This window comes from Zosterops lateralis (assembly GCF_965231275.1).
Source record: "Zosterops lateralis genome assembly, chromosome: 4".
In the NCBI taxonomy this organism is placed as follows: domain Eukaryota; kingdom Metazoa; phylum Chordata; class Aves; order Passeriformes; family Zosteropidae; genus Zosterops; species Zosterops lateralis.
The window spans coordinates 14,164,969-14,184,192 of NC_139765.1; the positions used below are offsets into that span (position 1 = coordinate 14,164,969).

General features: G+C 37.6%; 2 protein-coding genes across 7 annotated transcripts in view; both read right to left on the reverse strand.

The window, feature by feature from the left end:
* LOC310908641 (cystine/glutamate transporter-like) overlaps nt 1-4,965 on the reverse strand; it is a 33,303-nt gene extending 28,338 nt beyond the window's left edge. Inside the window, exons 1-3 of the mRNA XM_083859874.1 lie at nt 4,861-4,965; nt 1,542-1,712; nt 641-784 (exon numbers count right to left, since the gene is read on the reverse strand). The gene's annotated coding sequence lies outside the window, so the exon portion shown is untranslated. The remainder of the gene's footprint in view (nt 1-640; nt 785-1,541; nt 1,713-4,860) is intronic.
* Nucleotides 4,966-9,745: 4,780 nt separating this feature from the next.
* Nucleotides 9,746-19,224, reverse strand: part of KDM7A (lysine demethylase 7A) — a 61,330-nt gene continuing 51,851 nt past the window's right edge. For 2 of the 6 annotated variants that reach the window (XM_083860490.1, XM_083860492.1), the window contains 5 exons: nt 17,566-17,714; nt 17,216-17,428; nt 16,794-16,875; nt 15,404-15,680; nt 9,746-14,797 (listed from right to left, as the gene is read on the reverse strand). In XM_083860490.1, coding sequence (XP_083716616.1) covers nt 14,703-14,797; nt 15,404-15,680; nt 16,794-16,875; nt 17,216-17,428; nt 17,566-17,714 — 816 coding nt within the window. In that variant the 3' untranslated portion in view covers nt 9,746-14,702. The remainder of the gene's footprint in view (nt 14,798-15,403; nt 15,681-16,793; nt 16,876-17,215; nt 17,429-17,565; nt 17,715-19,224) is intronic. The other 4 variants (XR_014589988.1, XR_014589989.1, XR_014589990.1 and 1 more) reach the window with 4 other exon arrangements.

The window sequence follows — 19,224 nt, forward strand, 5'->3', positions numbered from 1 at the left end:
TTCACATGGGTATCTTCAGCCACTGACACAACAGTCAGGACTAAAATGTTGGTTTTCTGATAGACAGGGCTACTGAAAACTCCAAGCCTTTTAGAATAGTCAAAACCCCCCACACATCCAAGCCACAAAAACTGTCACGAGTTGTTATTTTCACTTCCCTCCTTTCACCCCTAGCCTTCTCCCCCAAGAAAGCTATTGAATCGAAAAAATGTTTTGGTTTTATTTTAAGGCAGTAGCTATTTTAAGCCTAAGTTACTTTGAAATAAAAATAGAATTGTTTGCCTATTTTTTTTTCCCACTGAAGGAAAGCAGTATTAAAACCTAATCTCCTTTCACACACAACATAGGTGCAAGGAATTTGTATTTCCCCTGCAGAAGAATGATGTGGGAAAGACACCCCAAACACATCTCTTGAGTTCATGGGAACTGGAGGTAAACTCGAGGACCAGCTGAGAGATGCAATAAAAAGATTGGCTTTATTCTATTGTAGGAATATCCCTTTGACAGTGACCCTGCCATTTTAGTCATGGTTCCTCTGGGGTACTACATGCCTAACATCTCCCACTGTACATCCCTGAGAGCAGAGGAAGTGCTGGCCTCCAAAGCGGTAACTGGGGTGAGCGCAGTCCTTTGTTTTTACCGGATATTTTCAGCGTAGCACAGAAAAAGCAATTGCATCTGGGACCACCTCAAGGGGCTGCTGGCAAAAATCCAGAGGCTCCATAGAAGAAGCAGCAGATTGTGGATTTCAGTGCCTTGGGCAGGATGTCTGTTTCCACAATGGCTGGGGAAGGAAGCAATATAAAGGGAGATGGTCTGATAAGAGCGTGGCTATGATAAAAAGACTCTGTTCAGTACTAATTTCTTTCAGCAAGAAGAAAGGTACCCACAGTCACTGGGTTACAGACATTAGACTCTCGCCTCAGCGAAAAGGGAACTGGTTAGTCTTGAGACAATGTTGAATACTAAATTTTAAAACAAGTACAAAAATAGAGAGCAGAACAGATGTGACAGACAGTGCGTTCTTCTCATTAATCCTGCAGTTTTGTAGAAAGTTGTTAAAAATAATTTCTTCATCAATTTCAATGCTGGTGGCTCTATCCTGCTTTGTCATGGACAGAGGAAAAGAGGCAATTGCAAAGTGAAGCTCTGTGCTTTGTGAAACCAAGCACCATTTCCACAATAAAAACTACCAGGCTTTAACTTACAAATTTGTTCTGCTGCCCCTGGATAACTGAGAACATTCACATTAGTGAAGAGAATGGCACTACTGACTTGCCCATAAAAAGCTTTACTAAAATTTTAAAAAGCACTGTACCATGGGAACACTCGCTTCTTCTGGCTGCCAGATGGTCTTTATGCCACCTTGCCTTATTTTTTTACCAAGGGGAAAAAGACAGATTTTGGAAGTAAAGTTTGAGGCCAGGATTCTCTGTATAAACAAAATCATTCACAGTACGATGGAAAATCACTTTCTCTTACTTCTCAGCATCTGCCCATGGCACATTGTCCCACGTGCCCTCGGGTTTGGTTCATTTTACCTTTTCCAGGTGTAGTTTTATTTTGTGCATTCCTTCGTCAAATGCCAGCACTGACAGCATCAAGGGGATGGCTGCCCTTGCACTGCTCCGACTTGAAGTTCCCTCTTTGGAGAAATCCTGACAGGCTCGGGGGCAGGAGGCTAACGCTGCAGGCTGTGTCATGAGCTCCTCCTGGTGGTCAGAAATACTGGATTAACTTTCCTGCGTTAACAGCTGAAGGATAAAAATACAGCTTTCGAATAAAAAAACACAGCTCTCTACTATTCTTCTCTTCTATGCTCAAGAAATGCATAAAGTGGAAACGTAAAGTGAGCCACGCATTCTGAGAGTGATGTAAAGGCTTTCATTCCTCACGGCTTGCACATGTATAAAAGGAATGAACACATCCTTACCCCTCTTATTTGGGGTATTTTTCACAAAAATCACAAGTAACACATTTTGTTCTGAGCAGAAGAATTAATTTAATTTACTATGCTTTCCAGTCTTGTATGACCCACAGCCAAGGAAATACATCCTTCCTAAATATTTGTGTCTGTTGAAGCATTCTCCATGCTGAGTCTGTGGGACAGCAAGAGGGAAAGAGGAAGGAGTTATCCCTACCATCTGCTGAGATTGAAATGGAATGGATAGAATGAGAAATTCTATTCTACTCAAATAGCATGGGTAAAAATATTACAGAGAGTTGAATTATAACTAATCCTAGTCCAAGGTGCTAACTAAATCTCTTTGTTAGGCACTGCATGAGCATCCAGCATCCAGCAGCTGCCATCCCAGAAAGGATATGTCACTACGGACAAGCAGTAACAGCCAAGTGAAACAAGAGGGAGGAAAGAAAACAATATAAGAGTTTTTGCAAAGACTGTCACTAGCAATGGCCTCTACTCCTTTTCTGGCTGGCCATTAGAATATGACATTATAGCACTGCAGAACACCTTCTGATTTCTTTATTAAGATTTTTAAATATATGAATACATGTATAAATTAATTTCTATTAATTTATTATACACACTCTACCAGCCAGGTAGTAGAAACATAACCTTGGCACCACATCTGCCTTTACTCAGAGCCTTACCATCAAAAACCAACTTGACCTACTGGGAAATTTCAGAACGACGCATCAGGCAGTTTCTTCAGGGTGTGCCAGCAGAAACTGTTGTTAATCCTGCCCATTTTCTGTATACACACAAGATGCCTCACATCAGAGCTGTTAAGCCCAGCATCTTACACTAGAAAGGCTCCTTTTAGAAATGTTTTGTCCAGGACATCCTTCTGATGACTTGGCACAGAATTGTTCAGCAGCTGACCTAAGTAACATCAGAGGGTTCATTTTCCCCCACAATCTTCAGCATCCCTTCCTTTTTTAACCTTTGTTGCTTCTACATAATCACTGCCCCTTATTTCATATATGAGGTGCAAATCATGGACTTCCAAACCTAGATTTTGCTCAGGTTCTGTCACAGAGAGAGAGAGAGAGAGAGAGAGAGAGAGAGAGAGAGAGAGAGAGAGAGAAGTGGATTACACCATGGACCAGAGGCACAGCTTGGCCCTGTGTCCAACTGCATTCCTGTGTAAACAGCATTTACCTCAGAAGTCAACCTCTACTTATGGGAAAAGCATGGATTAATGCACTGCATACACATGGACATGAATATGCATCTTTTCTTTTGCACACCTCTAAGATACTTTGCAAAATAAAAATAACACAAGTTGTATGTTTGAAAGCAATCTAAAAGTCCCTTGCCATAACATCTCCATGACAGAAAAACCTCTTTTTCTAAATTTTACTGTTATACTTTTTTTGATTTCCCAGGTATTGATGTTTTTGATGATGATTTGACAGTGTTGATTTGAAAGTTCTTTGGGATGTTGAGTTTTACTGGCTGTTCACAGGTATGCCAACCTTTGGGCTCACACTGTGTGAGTGATTAATTAGCACCTTAAAATATCAATAGTATTTGAGGAGACAGAAAAATCAGCTTGCAAGAGTCGCACTCAGAAACATCCCCAAAGATTCGGAGAATTTGAAAAATGTAGAAGGGAAGGCCAGAAATGTCTTAGTTTACATATGAGAATCACATCAGTGAAAAGGACTCAGCACTTCACTGCAAAGCATAGCCAAAAAAATTAGGTGGAGAATTAAGTAAAAATCAGTATAGATCTCTAAAATGCTCATTGAGATTCTGTAGCTTCCAGCTACAAAACATAAAAATATTTAGAAATAATCCATTTAAGAGTTACTAGATTTTTGTTTTTTAACTTGTATCAAACTTGGTTGCAACAGTATACAAGACAAAACAGAAGAAATAGAAAAAAAAAATAGAGTCAGTAAATATCCTCCAGTTCAGATCCTTCACAAAACCAGTCAGAACATGGATCCATTATAGCCCAACCTTCTTGGCAGCTGATAAACCAATTCAGGCAGAGGGAGCCAAAGTTTTTAAACAAGTCTCCAAGAGATGGTTAGTTTAGATGTTTTTACACAAAAGCAAAATGTGTCGGTTCAACCTCCTTCCACTCTGTTACTGCAGGAATAGAAATGCTGATGATTCAGTGCCACTAACAGGGCTTTCCAGGCAAAGCTGCTATATTATTATGTGACTGGAACATGGGACCAAGCTACATCCCAGTCAGTTTCAAAATAACAAATGAAGAATGAATTAAACCAAAATGGCAATGATTTAGAAAGAACTTTTCCAAAATTGCAAAATGGAGAGGTTCACTTCATACTATGCTGGTAGCGTAAGTGAAAAACTGGTTTGTAAAATAAGATATCAATAGCACTCAAAATACTCAAAACCCAAGCTGACCTCAGGGGTTGCATTTATAAGAAAGCTCACACCATTCCAGGTACAGCTTGTGTAATTCCAGGTTGGTTTTTTGTCATGTTTATCACAGGAATGTGCTCGGCCTCTGCAGACCTGACATCCATGCAGAAAACAAGAGGAGGCCACCAAAAGTCAGCAAAAACCCCTCCCCATCTGGCCGCAGTCCTCAGCAGGCAGTGCCTGGGGATGGGAGCCGTCCTCTCCACTGACCCTGGTAAGGCTGGTCAGATCTTATGCCCCCGCACAGGGGAAAGCAGGGATGTCTTCCAGGGTCCCATCCTTTCCATGCTCTGCACCACAGGGACTGACAGGGTCGGAATACTCTGCTGACTTGCGAGTCCTCTGACCCCCTTCCCTCACCAGTACACCCCTGAGGCCCTCATCACATTTGCAAAACAAAAGTTTAGATTCAGCAGCACAATCCAAAGGCTTTCCCTTCAAAGAATTCCTGCATAGGAGAAGCAACTCCCAGGCAGCAGAGAGGGTCGTCTTACCTCCTTCCCACAACAGCACGCAGCAAGATGACTTTTTTCCAGAAGAGCACTGGGAGTTCTGAATCATCCTAAGTTGACCAAGGACCCCAAAAGAGCAAACCACAGCATCACTTGAAAACCCTTAGAGGAACAACTACATATTTAAATATATGTCACTATATATGCTGAGACGTTAATAGTAATCTCATCAGAATTATCATGTTCAGTATATGAATTGGTTAGAAATAAAGGGTAGACAAGGTGTGCAAATCTAAGCAGGTTCTTCCCTAAAAAATCCCCAACGGTGCTTCTAGTCAGAAACCAACCCTATTTTGGCCCTGTTACTTGCAGTGATTTCTATCAACTTAGTCTAAGTATTTCAGATATTAAACCTATTCAGTTCAACTCCTTCATGCAGGTGAGTGAAAAATCTAGTATAGTTAATTAATTAAAAAATACTTTATTTTATATATACAATTTTCTTTCTGTTCGTTACCACTACGTACATTTTGATCTGATTAGTTAACATCTTCGAGATATCAAATTATATATCAAGGTATCAAGAGCACAACTTGTGCTCTAGTGCTTTAGCTAATGACTGGAGGTATAGGCTCCACAGAATGTACAGCAGATCAGTGATTTCTTTTTTGTGCTGTTCCCAATCTTTTAGTCCTTTTCAGTGAACCACAACACTGCAGCACAGAATAGTAACTCGGCTTTTTTTTCAAGTCATGAACTGCAAAATATAGTGAGAGTTCACATCAGTGCAGAAAAACAAACAAACAAACCAGAAATGGCTGAATGCCTCAGTCAAGGGGAAAAGAATTTAAGTATTTTAAGAGTATTGACACAAGTATTTTGTTGTCTAATGAAATGTGTAATAAAAGGATTAGTGAAGACATTCCTTTAATCATAGCTAATATTACTGGAGTTTGATAGCTGACATTTTATACCATTCAAAATACTTGGAGATTAGAGGCAACAGAAAAATAATGGCAATGTTACTGAAAATGTTCAGTAAGTTACCAGGGCATAGCAGTGGCCCTCTATTGAGAGTATATAAGGTTTTTGTATGGAGGAAATGTGTCACATCAGAACCATGAGCACTACACAGGAATTCCCACTCTCCAAATACTTCAGTTGTTCCAATACAGATCACCTCCACTTACAAACCTCATTCATAAGGGAACTGGGATGTATAACACAAAGTATCTTTCATGTTCTGTACAAACTGAATTTCTTAATAGCAAAGAAAATGCATTAACAGAACCAGTGTCTAAAATAACTTCCTGTAGCATCAGAAGAGGTATGTTGTACAGTGTTTTTGAGTTTTCCCAAAGCATCTCATCAATTCCTCTTTTCTAACCTGCTGCAAAAGCCTAAGGAAAAAGGTATCCTTCACATGCCATGTCCCATTTAATGCTTGGTCTCCCTCCCAAGACTACAGTTCAGCATCACCTGGGGTGCTTAATGACAGGCACAGCTGTCCAGCAGTCTTTGCAATATGATCAACTCAATTGCAGTAGTGCACTGCACAGCTCACAGATTTTTCTTCTCCCCACTCCCAGCAGACTTGGGCTGAGTATGAAGAGACTTGGAAGCAAAATGGTTCCTCTCAAGGACCAACCTCATCTGAACAACCAGTTCTGACATTACCTCTAGGACAACTGACGTGGCAAATACACTTTGAATGCTCTTCTTCAAGAGATGCAATGCTTTAACACATGGGAACAGCTCTGCTCAGCAACCATATCACAATGGAATTTAAAATCCTTTCTACAAGGGCTGGTTGAGCACAGGATAATTTTTACTGAGCCAGAACAGAAACAGAGTAATTCAAAGACCTTTTGTAAAAAAGTAAAAAAAACATTTGTAACTAGAAATCAACTTAATAATGAAGCACAAGATTATCTTCTTCAAATTAATACTCAGCTGAAACTGCTGCTAAGTTAAACCAAAATTTCCACAGCCCACATCCTCTTTGAGGAGACCAAAGTTTCTAGAGTTTTGTTGGCTTTTAGCTTAACCAGAACAAAAAGCCAACTTGTGTCTTTATGACTTACCATCATACACCTTACCACCAAGGTGTATGATTCATGGGCAAATGTTTCTTTCAGACAGATATCATGTTCTCCAGGTATGGACAGGAACTTTACTCACACTCATTGCAGCAAAACTTTCTTACACGGAATAAACTTTGGGGTAAAGCACCACAAACGAGCAGACTCTTAGTATACAGGTTTTTGTTTGGTTTTTTTTAGTTGTCTTATATGTTCCAAAGTAGATTATTTTTTCCAAGACCAAAGCAAATACAGCAGAAGCAGTACAGATAAATAGATCTTTTAAGCCAAACACAATTCTTTGAAAATTTGCAGTAGTTATTCTAAAGACTGAATATAATTGGCTTTCGAAAAATCAGACCATTGTCTAGACAAAGCAAACTGTGCTATTAGCCAGCTGTTAGGTGGAATACTATGAGTTCTGGCAATGGCAGATTTTATTCACTGTCCTGATCACCAGCTGTTTTTTCTGCAGGTAAAGATTTCAGTCACTGCCATTGTGGAAATCAAGGTGTTTAACAATCCTGGCTGTATCAGAAGGAGTAACAATAACACTCTGGTTTTACAGTTTCAGTCCTCATTAACTTTTGGCTTGAGACAGCTCACATTACTTACTAGCACTAAAAGTGTACTTCTAAGGGCTCCCAGGACCAATACTTCTATACAAAGAAAAAACTAAGTTTCTACAGAAACTAACACTCAGCATGATTGACTTCACCATCTTCCTGCTATTACTCAGATTTCAACCATCAATCCAAAGTTCCACCTAAACAAAATGAACTAGAAAATGTTTGGTTGAACATGTTAACTAATGAGCTGGCACCACAAAAGCTTCACAACTTAAGCAGGTCAGGACAAACCCTCTGGACAGAGCTGAACTTTACTAAATGTACAGAAATGAAAAGCCAGTCTGTAGGCACTTTACAAATGGGTACTTCACCTCAAACACAGCAGAATACTGTTCATTAAAACCCCAAATCAGTAACTTTAGTCTCCAGATACCAAGAAGGGTATCTTGTTCATTCCCTGACTTTAGAAATTCAATTTTTTTGCTGGATTTGGTAGCCTTGGTATCTTTGAAATCCATCTGTCCCTCAGGAAAGAACAATCCAGGTAAGTATTTCTTTATCCTCTGCAAACATAAAAGCAGAGGACTAGAAACTCTGACTTTTAATGCAAATATGACTCCAGCTGCTGAAGGCTATCCAGTAGCATTTAAAGCAGCACTTGAGATATTTCACATGTCTTCCAGTTTATTATCCTGTCATCCACTAAACAACTGAGACAGAAAAAAAAAACCCCTCTGAAATGTAGCTGGCAAAAAACAAAAGGGCAAATAGTAAAGTTGCTTGTGTAGGTTTTTATATGGGTATGAAACTTGTATTTGTGGCCCACTGAGGAGCTCTCTTTAGTCCATCACTTTAAGACCAAAACACTATTATGAGCACTGAGTTGAGTGTGACAAATCCAGCTGAGTGTTTGATGGAAATGCATAGGTAGTAGCATTGCTCTTCAATCACAGTGATTAAGACTTTTTCAAAATATGCAGTTGCTCTGACAAACAACTCTTTCAGATCTTTGGCAAATCTTGGGCTAACCAAATGTAAAATCAGTTTTAACACATTAATTGGAAAGATGTAAAGGCATGTCAAAATACAACAGGAACAGGTATCTGGATGTATAAATATTTCATCATCAACCCCTGTATTCGACTCATGATTTTTCCCTCCACCCAAATGAAATTTGTTTTTTGAAACAGCATAGAGGTTTCTGCTCACCAAATCTGCAACACTACTGTGTTTTAAACTTTAGGCCACAAAACATCCCAGATTGTCATGGTTTTTAACTGTTCCATTAAGCAGTAGGTGGTTTGATGAGGTCAGCATTCTTGTTCTTTTTCTGTAAAGCACCTGGCACAATTAAGTCAAGGAACAGATCTCCTTGTCATTAAAGTCAACCATAAATTCTCTGTAAACTAGACACCAGGCTAAGAAGCAAACCTGAACAGCTGAACAGGATGCTGATATCAAACCCTTCTGCCACCTAATTCTTCCAATGCCATTGGTGCATCATTCATCTCAGGCTCCCATGAATGACCTTCAGCACAGCACTCCAGCAGCTCAGTGGGGCAAAGGAAAAGACTTTACACCAAGCTGCAGGGTGGGGCAGCAATGTTTGCATCATCCACTTGGAAAGCATCCATATGCAAACACTGCACTGCCACAGGAGTCAAAGTAGGGAGCACTGGCAGCTGCAAACCAGATTATGATGTCTGGAGGGAAAAATCAGCAGGGAAGTCCTCCAGGACAAAAGCAAGTATGGCTAAGCACATGTAAGTGTGAAAGAGAAAGCTCTTCTTCCAGAAACTGTACATACTTCAAGGAAAAAGAAAAAAACAAAACAACCAGTAAATCAAAAGCTGAGTCAGCCATCAGTAGCATGAGACAAACCTGAACAAAAACCAAGAGCAAAAATACAAAAATACCATTTGACAACCTTCTTACAGATCTAGATCTGATAATATGATGAATCACAAACACTTCCATCTCCTTTTTATATTAGGATTCAAAAAGAATATACACATCTTCACAAAATGCCTTTAGTTGCCATATAATATAAGTGGGTTGAAATTAAATTTGCACTTTGAAAAAATTAAAAAAAAAAAAAAAGGCATGAGAATATTCCTTCACATTTCTCCACAAAATTACTTCTTTAAAAGGTGACAAGCAAACAGCACAAAGATTGGATCTAGAAAAGCATTTTTCTCCTGACAATATTCTGTACATTTTACTGTATTTACACTGAAGTAAATGAGAAGTCTGAAGAAATTAAACACTTTCGAGTGCTAAAATCAAAACATAAGCATACAATTTTTTAATTTCAGTATTTTGAAGTACAGAAAGTGGAAACTATGAATATCAAATACAAATTTAAACAAAGCCACTTGTTCTCCCCTAGAATAATCAATGTGAACTACTTATAGAAACTTACAAATTTAAAGTAAAATCAAAACAAAATAAATACTGTACATACACTTTCCCTGCCTGCAGGCAAAAGAGGATGGGAAATACTGTTATGAATCGAAAAAAATGCTCTTAAAGCTGCAGCATCCCATTTCCCAGCCAAATACTTAACACAGTAGTGCGTTTCTGTAAAAAGGAAGACACACATACACCAACCCCTACTGAGCAGACAAGCTAATATTTTCAGAAACATTAAGAAGGAAAGATAGAAATTAGACTATGAGAGTAGAAAAAGGAGGAAAAGACAAATGGGCCAGCAAAACATTACTACAAAACTAGTAAATATAGCCAAGAACTAGCCCTGTTGGGTTTTTTTTTGCTGTTTGTTTTTTTTTTTTTTTTCAAATTCCATGTTTGTTTTTTTAAAAAAAGATTCACCAAAGCATTGGCAGCAATAGACATTTCCCAGCAGAAGTGACAATACATATCAATATAATCTCTTAAAGTGATCCCTTTCATTCCCTTCCCACAGCATGAAACTCTTATGGCTTAATTTATATTAAAAGTAGAAAAAGTCCTTTTTTTTCCAAACAGAAATGCAGCCTAAGAAGAACATGCATCTCCTTATCAGTGCTACTTTCAGTTCCCATCTACTGCATGACTTATCATTCACACTCCCCAAAAAGAGGGTTATACCAGGGTGTTTTTTTGTTGGGTTTATTTTTTTGGAAAAATGGATGTTGCAGCTTTTCATCTTGTTTAACGATAAACAGTAAGGCCCTTGGTTCCATTTATATTTCTTCTGTCAAAGAATAGTGCTGGGCTTGCTCAGCCCCAGAATTACAACAGTTTTTAATGGTCTAGAAGTGTTATGTGAATGACACTCTGGAAAGACGCAAGACTTGGGGGTCATGGTGGGAGTGTGAAGGGACAGGTGGGCATGTGGAGCCTAAAGAGGACACTGGTCACTGGGTCATTCTACTTTCAGTTCTGCTTAGTCTCCACAGCTACCAAAGAGGGGGTAGGCAAGATTCTCACCAGCTCTGGCTTTGAAATCCTGCAAAAATTTTCAACACTTGCAACTTTACGGTCTTATGAGTGAAGGTAGCTTATGCCTTAGAGCAAAGCCCAGAGAAAGCTGAAGTGTCTAAAATGTGGTCATGACACTGTGCTCTCTTACATCGCTACCAAAGGTAACACAAGCACTTCAACCACCAAAACCAATTAAAAAAAAAAAAAAAAAAAAAAAAAAAAAAAAATTCAAAACCCCCTGTGTGAAGAAAACAGTAATTTTAACTCTCAACATCTAACCCTTCCAAAATTCTCTTTAAGAATGAATTCATGTAGAGCATTATAGGTTGCATAGGTAATCTACCTCAGAGGTCAACAAAGGCTACCCTGTAGCCAGGGTTTATTAGCAAGTATAGTAGGAGAAGAAAAGGGAAAGTTGCTGGAAGAGTCTTTGATATCGTTTGTAGGTGGTCTTTCCATTTTCATGTTTGTTTCTTTTTTTTGCAACTGTAGGAACATGAGAAGAGAGTGGGAAAACCCCTACAATATTTCATTTCCTATCCTTCCGCCTACAAAAAAAAAAAAAAAATTAAAAATTGAGTTTTATGCCAAATGCGAGTTCTCTGACTTTTCAAAAAAGATTATCCTTGAAAACAAGTTCCCATAGCAGGAGTAATTTGCTGTTGTCCAGACAGTGTTCCCTACTCCCTCCCTCTTCCATCCCAAGTGAGACAGCAAGGAAAAAAACTGGGCTTTTTCTCTCTGCTACAACAACACAAGGTTCAGTCCGTCTACAGAAAGACTGGTGCAGAAGTGATTTCAGCTAGAACACAATAAATATATATCTATATACAAGTACACAAAACAAGTGAGGTCACCACATCCCCTTCATGAGCTACCAGGAGATTTCTTTTTTCCCCTTTCTTGTTTCTCTTTTTCTCTTTTTTTTTTTAATACTGCTCAACATGGCAATTCCGTTTGAATTACTTGTTCTGAGTTGGAACATCAGATTTAATTTCTGCTGGAAGCATGGATATTTGAAGAAAATGGGAATGAACATCTTCCTGTTGACAGCCTGTGAAGAGACTATTACATAAATTTATGACAGTGGAGAGCCACTTGGAAAAAAAAAAAAAACAAAAACTAGAAAATTAGAGTAAAAGAAAGGATAAAACCAAACAGAAATAATATATATGGGTCCAGCCATATCTATGTTTCAACAGTAAGATACAGATAAATAGCATGGATGGTCAGAAAAGGGACTTCGTATAAACCAATCACATATACAAGAAAGCATACTCTGTATTTTAAAATTCCTTACTCCAGATTCTATTCTGGCATACTTTTACTTCAGACAAAAATCTGTCTTTAAGGAGAGAGAACTCATTATTCTGCTCTGAATCTCACTGCTGCCCCAAACTGGAATTTTCTATCATTAGAAATCGCACAGCCAGCAGGAAGGAAACAGTTTGGTTCAATATGCTAAAGCTAAAACAGTTTCCAAAGCCTGGCAGGCATTAAACCACTTTCTCAAGTTTAAACAAAGAGAAAATTTATATGGGTATATTATTTTAATTAATATTGACAACATAGTTTATTTCTTTGACTTACTTTGGTGAGAACATATTAGAGGATAGTTACAATATTCTCTTTTAACTATTTCCATCTAGAAAACATAGCACCTGAGAACCGCAAGTTCTTATAATCATTTTCAGCACCTGTAGAATACTTTTTAGCTTATCTTCTGCTTTTCAGAAATCCTTGACTACCTCCATTCCCAATATTCTAAAGGTTGATAACTTGTGTTAAATTAAAAAAAAAAAATAAAAAGACTAAAAACTTGGTTTTGTGAAACATTACTTAGAAAACAAAAGTTTAAAAATTCACCCATACAAGTCACAAAAGTCAAGTCGTCATAATGTAAAAGTAGGGCTGCAAAAAACACTCCTAAACTGTCATTTTCAAGCTTCAGACAAAGTAAAGCTATGAAAGCTACCTGACTTTTTTGCAGTGACACTATATTTTGATGTTCCTCCATTTAGAAAAAGGATAACATAGTGCTAACTGGTTCTGACCCTGCAGCAATAAAGAATACCTGACATCAGAACTATTTCCACAAATTTCTAAAGGCATTCATAATCTAGCCTAAGTAAAAATAACTCTGCACAAAGATTCTGGAAAATAAAACTGACTTTGTTTTTAAACCACAAGACAAAATTATTCCAGTATAGGATATGGAGGAAGGAAAAATTGGTATGAAAAATTAAAATCAATTTGATTACTTGGACAGCTATGCAGGAATATTTTTACTCTTACCAATCAAAAAAATAAAAACCCAACCAACTTACAATATTGTTGTCACTAGCATATTAATGTTTACATTTTGGCTGGACCCTGCAAAATGCCCTTTTTCCAGAATCAAGTAAAAGTATTCCCCTTTCTGTCTTCATCCCCGTCCCTCAGAAGTTAAATATTTAATTTTATATTACAGAAAAATACAAATTTTAAATCAAAATTATTTACAAGAATTCAGAATTGGCATTTGCTGTCAGCTCTGTATGAAGCCTGACACAAATGATCATTCTGATACCAGTAAGCTACTTAAATGCTTATATATATGGACTAGTTAAGACTTTTAATTTGCTGTCTCGCCCAGCTTTGAAAGCAACACATGTTCTCCTGCTTTCATGACTCTTCAGTAAAATGTGTTTAACATACAATAACAACACTTTAATGCTTCTTCCATGCTACATTAAGTAAAATGCCAAATCTTATGACTGCAATGCGTATCTTACGAGTTATTTGAGAGCAACTTTTCTGAAGAAACATTTATCTTAACTGATGTCCCCGTTCCTCCGAAAGATATATTGGTTCTTCCTCCTTTGTACCAACTCTTAAACAACTTGAACAAATACAATTTCAGGGAGTCTTTTTACAGAAGAAAATCATCACAGACAAGATCATCAGGAGGAAAATATGTTCTCAGATTTGGAGGAAAGAGGTGCAGTTTAAAACAAGCTAGCTACTGGACTGACATAAGAAAATTCTTGTCTTTAGGAGTCTCTTCTAGTCCATTAAATAAATAAATTTGATATTTAAAAGGACAGGTCAAAAAATAATCAAGCTGGCAGAGAATAAGCAACTTGCAAGTCAACAGAAGCCCAGTCAACAGCTTATAAAAAGCAGGATAAAAAAAAGATTCCTTATGCCTTAATTTAAAAAATAATTAATAATGCATCTCACCCCTATTTAAGACTATAACCTGAATATCAAATTTAGGAGTCCAGACTAATCACAATTAATGTGGCTCTCCACTGCACCAAACACACATTATCAAAACATTTTAAAATTTCACATTATTAAATCTAAATTAATAACCCCCCCCGAAAAAGTCTTCCAAATAAATAGTTTCTTAAATGAATTTTAAAGTTGTGAAAAATCTATCAGAAATAAATTATTGATAAACCACCTTCATCATCTTCCCCTCATTAATTTAGGTCAGAAACTACCAGCAACAAATGATATTCAAGCCCTGATGAGAGACTATTTCTCACAGTCCATGTCTCTCTGAAGATCTCCCCGTTCCCATATGGTTATTGCTGAGCAGGTGTGGCACAGTGAAAATGCAGCATTGGGTTGGTTTTTTCGTGTGTTTTGTTTTTTCTTTTTTTTTTTTTTTTTTCTTTTTCTTTCTTTCGTTCATCAGGCAATGTTTTCTATGGTACATGCAAGTCTGCTTCAAGCAGAGGAATAACAGCAGCTCCAGGCTCTGTTGCCCTCAATACTGGTCTGTGTAGGAAAGACAGCAGTAGTAGAAGTAGCAGCTATGTTAAACAAAGAAGCGTGCATGGCCATTCCGGTTCAGCTTCAGGATCTTCCCAAGGCGCTGTTTAGCAGTTGCCATTCCTTTCTTTGGACGTTTGCCTGAAAAACCCAAGTAAGGACTTCAGTCAGGAATTTCAGAATGAATTTTAATCATTCTAGAACAATGGTGAAACTCAGATTTCAAGCTGAAGCAGGCAAAATTTTCACCAGAATCAGCTTGAAAAACAAACAGGGAACCAGAATAGTTAAAAAAACACCCCCAAGAACTGTTTTCCCTGAACTCCAGCTAGAATTATCATAAATAAAATGAGCATGTTATTTACAAATATTTTCAGTCTATGAAGGGCAGTGGGTAGAACTTAAACTGAGCTTCCCAAATTTTACTCAATTCCCTTGAGTAAATTATTCCCTTGAGTAAATTACAGAATATAAATTAGAAACCAAAACCTACATAGTATGCTCATGAGACTATTTCTGAAGTGCTAGTTTCTAAACCTTCATTTCAATATGGAAATCTGATTCAGGCCAGTTAGATCTCTCTTAATTCCACCTCCCCATATTCTGTGCTGAAATTTGAGTGCCCACAACATGCTCACTGTGTATTTTTCCTCAAGGTCTAATCCTGTCCTCTACATAGTTTCTGCATTTAGTCTTTTCCTTCCCTCCCCCGGCCTGCTTTGGCAAGGGGATGGAGATAAGCATTACCTTTAGTTGCCTGGTTGCTGATGGGGGGTGGATTTGATGCTGGCCTTTTTGTTGGGTGCAGTGGCACAGATAAGGACGTTTCACCATAAGGCCTGTCAGGGCTAAGGCTGCCATCACTCAGCTGACATTCTGCTTGCATCAGACTGGAGTCTCGCGTGTATTTGCCATGCTGAAAACTCAAGCTGTTGTTGTGGACTATGCTTCTGTTTTCCTGAACCTTAAGACTGCCTTCTGATGCACCCTCCTTCTTGATATACTTTTGAGTTTTATTTGCATCCTAGTATAGAAATGAGAAGAAAAGATGTACAGGTTAGTAGCTGCTAGTGACAGGTTCACTCCAATTTTTCTGATTATACTACTGTGTCTTTGAAACAGGTATTTCAGTTCCACCAGTATCTGGCCATTTTATGATCCACCACTTCTTTTAGAATAGATACCTCTTACAGAGAACATACAACATAGTCTCTGTGCAAGCTTTTCCACATACACCTAAGAGCAATGCTTCACTTAAAGTACACATACTAATGTACTCAATTCCTCTACTTTTTGCTTTCAGTTTGCAGTGACTAAAACAAATGCAATTGTTCTTGATTAAACCAGCCACTATAACAAGCCATACCATAATCACTGACTACTTTAATAGGTAATTTGTTTTCAATATTCAGCTGATAAATGAATAAATCCAAAATTGGGAATTACAAACTGTAAAGAGTACCATGTAGTCAGATATTCTTGCAAAACAAACTCTACAAAGTATGCAGTTAAACACAGTGCTATTTAATGGCTGTAATTTTCCAACTTTAGTTGTTTGAGTTAATTAATTATTCTAATACTTCTCATACAGACAAGTTCAGAAATACTAAAAAAGTTCACAGTGTAGAAAAGCTCAGAGTGTAAGACATACAACCTTTCATTCCTTGCTGGATTCCATCTGGACATCAGAAAACAAAAATATTCCCACCTGCTAGCTGTTGAAAGCTATCAGTTTAGCAGTACCAATTTCCTAAGCAAGTATCTTTACTATACATATTATCAACATGTTCCACTTGTTCTGATGTTCTGCTAGGGAATAACAATGAATAAACAATAGAGTGCTTCCCTAGTTAGACTGAATATAAATTCACACATTTTTAATGCAGTACTTTTTATTTTTCAAGATATTGCCCTGAATATCTTAATATTAAGCACTATGAGAGAGAAGAATTTGAAAGGAAAACACCCAAAACAACAACAGTGAGAAAATGCATAACAAAAATAACCCAGTTACCAGAACCAGAAGTAACTGCAGATACAGTGTGTAGAGACCTCTCCACAATGCCTTCTGTACTAACAATTTCATTATCTCTTCTCCTATAAAAATGTGTTCAATATGTTCTAAGTATTAGTTTACCTGAGGGGTAATCCTCGAAGCTTCATTCAGGTGTCTAGTCCATGCTGAAGTTCCCAAGTCTCCTTCCTCTTCTTTCACAGACCTACCTAAAGAGAAGTTCAACAAGCTTGAATTTCAATACTTTTGATCTAGCCATAACTTTCCCATTCTTGTAAGGATGCCACAAAACTTTTAGATGGAAATATTTAGAAGGGGTATTCTGATCACAAGCTAAACTTGCTGGTTTTCAAAAGTAGTATTTACTTTTTATGGAAAAAAAACAACAACAAAGCAAAACCACAGAAATCCCCTTTTTAAATGTCAGTCTGATTTATTTAAAAGCTACTAATCTAACAATTACAAATCTAAAAATGTAACTTTAAGTGATTATTCTGAGTGCTGTGTTCAAGAGCAGGGAGCCGCAGCAGCCTTAGTTCAGATACCTACCACATTCTATGGTTCTGTGGCTCTGAGATGGTTGTCTGTCTTTATGCCGACTCCTGGGGTAGCTTCTGTGTTCCTGAAGAGAGGTTCTTTTATTTGTGCAGTCTGTGCTTTGAGTATGACCTGGTAAACATGTAGTATAGTGCAATCCTGCCATAGAAAGCATGCCCTGAATAGCTGCTTCTTCTGTACTTGTCGAGGTAGGACATTCCCTAGGAAAATCAAGGGAGTAGCAAGAAGTTCAAAACAGAACCCTTTGAAGGACTGATTTTTACATTGCTATAAAGTAGAACCATAAATACATGCTAAAAGGTCTAACAGTTTATAAAAAGTCCCACATTGTGCTTACTTTTTACTGGGAGTTACATTTCTGGATGGCTTCTGGGTATTTTGACAAAGGTCTCTTGTGACCTTAGATTCCTCTTTGAAATTTGATGTTACTTCCTGCTTCTCTTCATCACCTGAGCTTTCTGACTCCTCTGTGGAGGAATCCTTCTGCTGAAACAAGAGGAAGCAGTATGCAGAATGGTCACCAGATGTCCTAAGTGGAGACTCTACCATAGTTTATGCTAAATGAAGAATTCAAAAGCTTCAAGGTCCAACTTTTTTTTATATTCATAGTATCCAGAATGCAGGTAATCTGAATATAGCAGTTGAGATGCTATATGTTCAAATTTTGTAATACTGGCAAGTACATGTTCCACAATACAGAAAGCATCTCCAAAAGTCATTTTTTGCAAAGCACACACATATTACTCCATATGCCAATCACTGCATTCTCTTTGATGAGAGCATTCATTATTCTTATCTTCAATATCCAAAGTACAGGGAAAAAAAACAGAAGTATGGTTCCAAGCAGCAGACAGAACTGATGCCTATTACATATAACAGGACACATTCTGCCCCAGAAAACTGCTTCTGGTTCCTGCTCTCACAAAATATTAACTTTCAACAGCATCATCTCTGATGAATGACAGATGCTCTCAGGTAAATCCAGAAGACAGCAGGAACAGAGACACAACAGCTGCTGCCTCTCTTACAGAGGCACAGCCTCATTTCATGAATGAAAGAGCTTTTCAGCTCCTGCTGAGATTACAGCTTGTATGGGCAGCAGCTTCTCAAAGGTGGAGCAACCATATGTGACTCAATACGCCTTTACAGGAAGCAAGTGCTGCAGTACATATGTTCCATCTTGGTAATTCAGACTAATCTATTTTCAACAAGTACAGAGAACATCACGATATTTTTTTTTTCTCAAGCCAGGGAATATATATGACACTCAACAGAGGTTTTGAAAACAGACGATCAGAACATGGAGGAGTCATAACCCTTCAAGACTGACACACCATTATCCCCATCATCAAAAACAGAACCTGAATGAATGAAGTACATTTTATCACCAAGAGATACTTTTATATAATAAAAGTTTCATTCCTAACCTTTGACCCTTACAAAGTGACACAAATGGGCAATTAAATTATGATTCAGTGTTAGTAATAAAGGTGTTTTTGTTAAGATCCTCTTCAGTACAATATAAAAACATTTAAAGATTTACAGATGCTAGTGAGAGAATTAATTTTGGATACATCATTACAAAAGACAAATTTCAACATGCAGAAAAGTTATTCCATTAGATACTGTTAGAAATTAAAAAAATAGGAGAATATGGAAAAAAACTAAGACTAAGTGAGCATAAATATAAAACATTCACTCATTTACAAAGTCATAAAAAACTGGCTATATTCTTCTGTGAAGATGAAATATATTACTTCGGAGTAACCACTGATTCTGTGTCTTAGAAAAGGAAACCTTCTGACCCAAAGTTGCTGACAATGCACTTTCAGAAACCAGAAGAAACCACACCATGAAGGTTCCTATCACTTACTCCAACATCTAGATTAGGTAATGATGAAAGACAGCAAGCATAAAAAAAAATAAAAAAACTTGATCATCATGAAAAAAGTAAGAATTTGAAGATTTCTTTTAAAGTCATATAATAGACTGACAA